The following is a 9614-nucleotide window of genomic DNA, read 5'->3' as shown; positions in this document are numbered from 1 at the left end:
TGTTTGAGATCCTGGATTCGAGTCCATCATGACGCTGTCTCTAAATTTTTTTATTTATTTGTGAAATTTAAATAAAAAATCATACTCCACAAACCTTTATTGTTAAAAAGCTCAATAAATAACGTACATTCTCATTAGTGAAACCAAAAAATGTAACGTTAATTTCTATTGAGGGATGAGGAAATCCAAAATTTATTTATTGTGGGGCACAAAATAATTATAAATATAAAATAAGTTTAAACAAATACCAAAAACCACATCATAGAAGATCAATATTATAATACGGCCGCCTTTGCCAAGCATCATTCAAGAATCTAAAAATATATGCCAAATGATATTGAAGACCAATATCTTTTCTGACGTTGATCAACAGGATTTTATTTGTCATTTACAAATTACAAACATCAGACAAGACAAAAACAACATCACATTTGTAAATATTTTATAATCTGCATAGGTAATATTGATTGAAACTTGAAAATCTTGATAGAGTATTCCAAATTATGTAGTGTGAGAAGCAACTGCAAGAAGAGGAGTGGCTCTATGAACTGTCAATCCCGGGCTCTCAGTCATGTCCAAATCTTTTGCATCGACCCCTTTAGGCAATTTCCAGTCGAATTTATGCACGAGATTTGCTAACAGAAGCTCCATAGCAACAACAGCAAACGTGATCCCGGGGCATCCCCTCCGTCCAGCCCCAAACGGGATCAACTCGAAGTCAAGACCCCTGAAGTCTATGGAAGAATTCAAGAATCTCTCCGGCATAAACTTTTCTGGTTCGTCCCATGAGACCGGGTCCCTCCCTATAGCCCACGCATTGATCATCACCATTGTTCCTGTAGAAATGTCCAAACCTTTTATCTGCACATCTTTGGTAGCCACTCTAGGCACAAGTAGTGGGAGTGGTGGATGGAAACGTAGAGCTTCCTTGATCACAGCCTTGAGATAATGCATTTTTTCTAGATCATCATCTCTTATGTCTTGCTTCTCTTTCACGATTCCTCTTACTTCCTGCTGCAACTTTTCCATAACTTTTGGGTGTCTTAAGAGTTCTGACATCGCCCATTCCATAGCTGTGGATATTGTATCAGTTCCGCCTACAAAAACATCCTGCCACACACTCACAAAACTGCTCATCAACAAAGAATCTACATACAGAATAGTGACGAAACACTAAAGTTATAGAGATTACCATAAGTAATGATTTGACGCTATCTCGATCAATGGAGGCATCTGCAGATTCATCGTTATAGATTTGGAGCAAAACATCCAAGAAATCTTCTCCATTTTTGGACGATCGAGTCTCAGTCTGCTGCAGGCGTTCTTGAATCAAACTCTCCAAAACTTCATCCATCTCCTTGGCGGTCTGATCGAGCCTCTTATCGAAACCATTAACGCGACCAATCCAATCAAGCCACGGAATAAAATCACCAATATTTATAGTCCCTAAAAGCTCCATGAGATCCGTCATGACGCGCAGGAATTTCTTTCCATTTTCAGACTCACTGTACTTCCCGCCGAAGGCTGCTCTACCGATCCCATCATTAGTAAAATTAGCAAACATGGTACTCAAATCCAGCGGCCCCGAAGACGCCTGAATCTTGTTGAGGAAAACGGCGGTTTCTTCTTCCCTGATGGAACGGAAGGATTGAACCCTTCTGCTGCTGAGCACTTGCAGAACAACGATGCTCTTCATCTGCCTCCAGTATTCGCCGTAAGGAGAGAGGGTGACGTCTTTGCAGCCATAGACCAGCTTCTTGAAGGCCTTGTAGACGGGCCTGTTGGCGAAACTGAGATCGTGAGTCCTCGTGATTTCGCGGGCTGAATCGGCGGAGGAGACGATCAGAACGGGGACGCTGCCTAAGTGAAGAAGCATCAGCGGGCCGTGTTTTTGGGATAAGGAATGGAGATCCTGGTGACCCAGTAACCCAAGTTGATGTAGATTTCCGATTATCGGAAGCTTTGGTGGTGAAGGGGGAAGTTTTCTTTTGCTTGAAGGTTTCAGCAACATTCTGTAAATTGACCATAAAAAGATGAGACATAGAAGAGATGTTAGAATCATGGGATGGATTTGGATTTCCTCCATTTTTCAGAAACGACTGGGCTTTGTGTTGCTACTTCTAATTGCTCCTCCTTGAATATGTTAGGGATATTTATGGATAAATAATTGTAAGCGAATATAATAATAATAATAATAATAATAATAATAATAATAATAATAATAATAATAATAATTCTCATAGAATATGGATCGATTATTGTTAGCAAATTTGTATTTTTATTTTTTAAATTTAATTAATTTATGAGTAGACATGATGTGGCCAATTAGTAACCCTTATATAGAAGAAAAACAAAAAATGATGAGAAAAAGAGCAGCGACACATAAAAGCAAACAACACATAAGATTTCTGCGCTGTAAATTAGCCTAATTTGGCCAGACATCCTTTCCTTTTTTTTAATTGTCTATTTTTACTTATTTGATAAATATTAATTTAGTAATTTATTTATTTATTAATAATCAAGTGTGCGGTATAATACTCTATTTAATACTTTATTAATAAACGGTGTAGTATTAACTTTGGGACAGAGAGTGGGACAAAGGGTGGGTATAGAGGATCCGAACTGGAGTGGCACATGGAATCCTCTGTCCCACTATTTGTGTGTACCATCGTGTATCACTCTTAATTTATTATAATTTTTAATTATTATAAAATAGATAAATTAAGAGTGGTGCACATAAAATAATGGGATAGCAGATCTCATCTCGCTGAGTGGAGCCTTTTCCCGAGCCTTTTGGACGGCCACGTCCGCGCTTCGGCTCCGAGGGCAATAACATCTCTTGATTAACCTGGTCCTCTAACCGATTTATACGACTAGCAATATCCTCCGGAGTAGGATTGGACTGCTTATCTCCAACAACCTCCTTTTGAATCGAATAATGAACCTGCTCACTCACAAAACCATCTGTCCCAACCTCCGACTGCTGCTCCGCCACTGCATCCTTAAGCGCCAAAGTTTCATTTCGCAAGCTATTGCCCTCCTCTGCAGCAGCTGCCACATGGTTTATTTGTAATCATATAGTTGAAAGTGAGAAAGTCCTCGCGTGCTGCTCCTCCGCGTGCTGCTTTTTGAAATCTTTTTCCTCGCGTGCTGCTCCACCGGATGTTTGACCGCGAGTTGTCTCCACCGGATGTTTGACCGCGAGCTGCTCCACCGCGAGCTGCTCCACCGCGAGCTATCTTCCTCGCGTGCTGCTCCACCGCGAGCTGTCCCTTGCCTTTGACCGCGAGGTGCTGCTCCACCGTCAGCTGTTTCCTCGAGTGCTCCACCGTGCTGTTTCCTCGCGTGCTCCTCCGCGAGCTGCTCGCCGCCCCGACACCGGACTTCCGCCTCCTCCGAGCAGCAGCAGCAGCGACAGAGAGGAGAGCACGCAGCAGCCACCGCTGCTCGCCTCCGACGTCGTCTGGGTGTCACGCTGCTGCCTCAACCTCGTCAAGCAGATCTCGGCCACTCCAGCCGCACCGCTTGCATCTGCTGCTCGTCGCCTTCATCCACGCGTGCCGCTGATTGGTGTCGCCTCGCCGCTGATTGTGCCGCCGTGACTACTGCCGGTGATGGATTCGAGTTCGCCGGATATCCATCGTGACAAGGGGGGCCTCAATCTTCCCCTAGTATCTTCTAATTTTGACAGGTCTCGATCTAAGTCCCCTGCCAATGTTCCGTCTCAGCACCCGCCTCTCGTAAAGTTTTTAACCACTGCTGATCAGACGACAATGAACTCTACCACAGTAATGACGGCGCTTCTCTTCCCCGAGTCTGGGATCACGATGCCTCCGAGCATCACTGTCACAGATAGTTCGGCGGAGGCTGCTAGAGTTACTGCTGATGTTTCGTTTCCGGAAATCGCTGCGATGATGACTGCCCATACTGTTGGCGTCTCTACTCAGGCCGATGGTCCTAAGGGACTGATTCCGCTTCGCTCGATCGGGACTGCCCATCCGAAAGTGGTCAGTCCGCAGTCTGCTCCGAAAGTGTCGCCTCCTCCTCAGCCGAAGGCCTCTTTTGCAGATAAACTGAAAGCTAGGGATGGCAGTCCGACGGAACAAGTTTCCAAGCCTAGGGACGTCCCCGCTCATGACTTTACAATCCTCCGGCCAGAGTTGGTGGATCTCAAACGTTGTCTTGTTTTAGAGCCTTCTTTCCACCAACGACAAGTCCGGCGTTTCGCCCATGCGGTTCACGGCCGGCTGATCCTCCGCAAAGGTGAGTCACCTCGGTTTGCAGGGGATCTTTGGGAGGAACTTCAGCAACTTTGGAAACCGTCTTGTGGTTGGTCGATACATCCTCTCGGAAAAGGTTACTTCACTTTTAATTTCACCACCGACGAGGATAGGGCAGCGGCTTTCGCTAAAATGACTTGGCGTCTCCGCTCAGGTATACTCCATCTCCAGGCTTGGGTGCCGAATTTTGATCCCTACAAAGCGCATTCTACCCTTGTTCAGGTATGGATTAGAATCTTTAACTTGCCACATGAATATTGGCACCCAGAGGTTCTTTCCGGGGTAGCACGAGAAGTGGGTACGCCTATCTTGATTGATGGTCAGTCTGCACAGGCTCATGTGGGTCACTTTGCTAGAATTCTTGTTGAGTTAGATGTTTCGGCTGATATTCCTGAGGCTTTAGATATTAAGTGTGGCGACATTGATTTTACTGTCAAGTTTGGATATGAGAATTTGCCTTATTACTGCTCCGTTTGCAATGTTGTGGGACATATTTCTAACGAATGCAGAAGGAGTAAAACGACCACGACCGAGGAGGGCTTTACGGAACATCAGGGCCGGGAACGTGGTCAGTCCAAGGTAGATGACCACAGGGTTCATCCTCGTCCCTACACCGGAAATCAGGAATCTCCAGCAAGGGCTGGACAAGCTTTAGCTGAGGTTGGACAGAAACTGAACTCTTCAGACTCTCCTACCTCATCCAATCCCTTTGATGTGTTGGTTTCTCTAGAGTTGCAAGATGAGCAGAGAGATAACATGGACAAGCCGCCTTCTAATGGAGGCCGAGCTTCAGATTCTTGCATCTCTCAGGACAGTCAGGGTAGAAAGGATATGGAACAGCCTGGGTCAGATGACGAAAAGAGCCAAATTGAGATAGTTGAGCAGGAACACGAGAGGACTTCTGCACCTCTGGTTGTTCAGCCGCTTGCTGTTCAGACTGACAACAACGCTGTGCTAACTTTGACTGGGACGACAGGACCCATTTCTCGTAGACGAGGGCGTCCGAAAGGGGCTATCACCAAGAAGGGGAGAGTTTCTGATTCTTCTATCAAGCACAGGCTCCGTCGTATCATAATCAATGGCATGTCTTCGGATTTCTCAGCACGCCGTGATGATATTCAGGGCCCTGTTCTTGACACTTCTTCGCCTGTGGAGTTCCTGAATAAAGTGAAGTATGCTCAGTCTGGAGGACAGATTCTGCAAAACTTTGTGATCAACTCCTCTAACTCTACTGATGCAGCCCATGCTATGTCGGTTGTGGCCTATTCAAAAAATAAGAAAAAATGGGGCGATATGTTGGACGATGAAGATGACTATGTTTTAGACGAGGACGACCCTCTTAATATGTTCTCTTAGTCTTGGTTTCTTTTTTGGTTACCCGGGGTTTCTTGCGGGTGCTTTTGCTTGTTTCCTTATTTCTCTTGTCTCTCTTTTTTTTCTTTTCTTTTTAATAAAATTTCTATTTCAGCAGCTTAGAATATAAGAATTTAATTCTAAAAGTTTCTAAATGTAAATCATGAGATGATTTGCAAAAATAGTCATGAAATAATAAATTATAGTAATAAAAATATTATTACTATTTTAAATTAATTATTATTTAAAATTCATAAACAATTAAAAGAGTATAAAAATTTATAATCTTTTAAAAATTAATTTTACAGCTTATAAATTATTTAAAAGTTTATTATCCTATGGATGATGAGTGAGTGACTTCTGACTTGTGAATATTGGGTCAAAGCTATAGCTTTTTAGGTTGGCCACCGCCCAAATGCGGAATATCGCCCATATGGGAATCACATTGGACCTGAAAAAGTGGCAAAGCCCAACCCCGAATTGGGCCAGCCCTGTTTTTAACATATCTAATGTGGAGCAATCTATAATCTACTGTATTAAAACGACGAATTTTCTTTTTCAAACCATTAAAAAGACAATTTTTAATTTCAAATCAAATTTAAAATTAAGTGATAATTTTGTAGTTATAGTAAAGTTGAAGGTTTATTTATAAATTATATATTTTTTATTTCTTTTGTTTATCTTCTTTTTTGTTTTATTTTTTCTAAAATTGTGAAAGTCAACTAACTACTCCCTCCGTCCCACGAATCTTGACACGTTTCCTTTTTTGGTAATAATTATTACCTTCTCTCTCCTACTTTATCACTTTTATTATCTTATCTCTCATACTTTATCAATTTTATACTTTATTAATTACACACTTAAAACACTAATCTACAACTCCTTAATTCCCGTGCCGAACCCAAACATGTCAAGACTGGCGGGACGGAGGGAGTATAAAATGTTTAATATGCATATCAAATTAAAGATCACGAGATCTTTAGTTTAATATATTTTATGTAAATATTTGATCTAAAATGTAAAAGTTATATTTATTTAAAGATTTCTAATAATTTTTTTGAATAAATCTATTTTTAATTATTTTTATTTATATTTATATTTTCTAACTTATTTTTTTTGTCTTTTCATAGTATCATTTTTTGTTAATGTGAATTTTGTTTTTATTCAACTCAAATATATTAAGTTAAAATTAATATTTTTATTATATTTATAAATATGATAATTTAATTGATATCAATTTTATATAAATATAGAAATATGAAAAAGTGTCCCCTGCATTACACATGATGCAAATACTACTGACTTAAATAGTAGTCAAATTACTTGGAGTAATTGAGAGGGTGTGTCTTTTTTTTTATTTTTTTAAATAACAAACACCCGATGGGTGAGGGGTTAGGCAGACTATCTACCTGTAAATAAAATCATCAACCAGTATTTTATACATGACGCTGTCCAAAATTGACAACGGCCAACAGAATTAATAAGGAAAAATAGAAATCAAACGAACACGAGGCATACATAGATGTAGCCCAAATTTGTTTTGTTAGCGTACACTACATTTGTTTTGTTTTGTTTGTCTATTTTTTTTTTTTTTTCTTGTGAACTACTCAAATTTTGTTGTTAGAAAAGTTAGTCACTTTCATTCTTAATTCTTAAAAAGAAACAGAAAAAAACATTTACCTTAATTATCTATGATCACTACTGCTTCCAGTCTGAATTCTTTGCAAATCAGATACATATATATAAATATAATACAATAGGGGAATCCTTGGGCAAGCATACATTCATGAAGATCGAAACATAACACATTTACGTGACATTTCCAAACATTAACTGTAAATAATTATGCAGAATTATTTGAAACTATTGAAAATCTTCATATGTGTTCCAAATTATTTAATTAGTGTGACGAGTGGCAAGTACAAGAAGAGGAAGAGCTCTATGCACCGAAAGTCCAGCGCTCTCACTCATGTCCAAATCTTTTGGCTGAATACCATCAGGCAACTTCCAGTCGAATTTCTGCATAAGATTCGCTAACACAAACTCCATTGTGACTGTAGCAAATGTGATCCCGGGGCATCCCCTTCGTCCAGACCCAAAAGGGATGAGCTCGAAATCTTGGCCTTTGAAGTCTATGGAAGAATTCAAGAATCTCTCCGGCATAAACTTTTCTGGTTCGTCCCATGAGATGGGGTCCCTCCCTATAGCCCACGCGTTCACCATCACTATTGTTCCTACTGCAATGTCGTAGCCTTTGATCTGCACATCCTTTCTTGCTATTTTAGGTGCAAGTAACGGGACTGGCGGGTGACAACGCATTGCTTCCTTGATCACGGCCTTCAAATAATGCATTTCTTGTACATCATCATCTGTTATTTCTTGTTTCTGCTTCACGATTCCTCTTACCTCGCGTTGCAACTTCTCCATCACCGTCGGATGTCGTAATATTTCTGACATTGCCCATTCCAGAGCCGTAGATATTGTATCAGTTCCACCAGTAAATATATCCTGTGGATCAATAAGCCGATACATCTAGTATGACAACTCTTACATGGAAAACATATAATTTCACTATTTTTCAACTCTTTTTTGCATGTTCTCTAAGATGGATAATTTTTTTCGGGCAGCAATAAAAACTAACGTGCCCTAATAGTAAATGTAACATAACATGTTCATTTCAAGCGAAGGTACATGATAGAGAGAGCGATTACCAACAATAATGATTTGATGCTATCTCGATCAATAGAGGCATCAACACTTTGATCATTATGGATTTGGAGCACAATATCCACAAAATCTTGTCCATATTTGTGGTTGACATTCCGCTCCTTTTGAGTCTGCTCACGTTCTTGAATCAAACTCTCCAAAACTTGATCCATCTCTTTCGCAGTCTGATCAATTCTCTTATCAAAACCATTAACACGACTGATCCAAGCAAGCCACGGAATAAAGTCACCAATATGAATAGCCCCTAAAAGCTCCGTGAGATCCGACATGGCACGTAGGAATTTCTTTCCATTTGCGGACTCACTGTACTTGCTGCTAAAAGCTGCTCTAGCAATCCCATCATTAGTAACATCAGCAAGCATTGCGCTCAAATCAAGGGGCCCAGAAGATTCTCGAATCTTGTTGACGAAGAGGGCCGTCTCTTCTTCCCGAATGGAACGGAAAGACTGAACCCTTTTGTTGCTGAGCATCTGCAGAACAAAGATGCTCCTCATCTGCCTCCAGTATTCGCCGTAAGGGGCGCTTCCTACGTCTTTGCAGCCGTAGAGAAGCTTCTTCGTGGCCTTGAAGGTGGCCCTGTCCGCGAAGATGAGATCGTGAGTTCTAAAGATTTCGCGGGCAAGATCGGCGGAGGAGACGATCAGAACAGGGACGCTGCCCAAGTGAAGAAGCATCAGCGGGCCGTGCTTTTGGGCTAAGGAGTGAAGATCACGGTGAAGCAGTGGGCCCAGTTGATGTAGATTTCCGATTATGGGAAGCTTTGATGGCGAAGGTGGCACTTTTCTTTTGCTCGAAGATTTGGGAAAGATTCGGTTAATAGACCATAACAAGATGAGGGAGAGAAGAGCTGTGAGTAGCATGGGATTGGATTGGATTAATTCCTCCATTTTTGAACAAGAGATGTGAGAAAACTGAGCTACCTATTTCTGGACTGGGGCTGGTTGTATGTTCGAATCATATGCTTGTGTTATTTATGGATCAGCAAATATAATTATACTCAATATAATATGCGCCAGTCAAAATTGATGACTATTGTTTAGACAATCGTCAAAGGTTAAATGCAAGTAGGGATATACTAGCTAAACTTGCTTGTACTAAGCGCCTGCTTTCTAGTTCTGATTCATTTCTGCTGTCATGTACCACACTTCGTAAAGCTATCAGACAGTGATAAATTGTTTCAAGCAAGCATAATTAATAGATTTAAGATAGATTTGAAAAATAAAATAAAACTGGTAGGTTTGGTATACTGTACAG

General features: G+C 40.9%; 2 protein-coding genes across 2 annotated transcripts; both read right to left on the bottom strand.

The window, feature by feature from the left end:
- Positions 1 to 323: 323 nt before the first annotated feature.
- LOC131005128 (cytochrome P450 736A117-like) lies at positions 324 to 2151 on the bottom strand. The gene is made up of 2 exons (XM_057931942.1): positions 1193 to 2151; positions 324 to 1110 (listed from the first exon to the last, which is right to left on the bottom strand). Exons 1-2 carry the CDS (start codon positions 2084 to 2086, stop codon positions 502 to 504), a joined length of 1503 nt encoding a protein of 500 aa, XP_057787925.1. The 5' UTR covers positions 2087 to 2151; the 3' UTR covers positions 324 to 501.
- Positions 2152 to 7299: 5148 nt separating this feature from the next.
- Positions 7300 to 9310, bottom strand: LOC131005127 (cytochrome P450 71A8-like). The gene is made up of 2 exons (XM_057931941.1): positions 8345 to 9310; positions 7300 to 8141 (listed from the first exon to the last, which is right to left on the bottom strand). The coding sequence occupies exons 1-2, from the start codon at positions 9245 to 9247 to the stop codon at positions 7530 to 7532; spliced, it is 1515 nt and encodes a 504-aa protein (XP_057787924.1). The 5' UTR covers positions 9248 to 9310; the 3' UTR covers positions 7300 to 7529.
- Positions 9311 to 9614: the final 304 nt, after the last annotated feature.

Source organism: Salvia miltiorrhiza, chromosome 1 (genome assembly GCF_028751815.1).
Source record: "Salvia miltiorrhiza cultivar Shanhuang (shh) chromosome 1, IMPLAD_Smil_shh, whole genome shotgun sequence".
Lineage (NCBI taxonomy): Eukaryota > Viridiplantae > Streptophyta > Magnoliopsida > Lamiales > Lamiaceae > Salvia > Salvia miltiorrhiza.
Note: the sequence above shows the minus strand (reverse complement) of the source record. Positions and strands in the feature narration are given on the sequence as shown.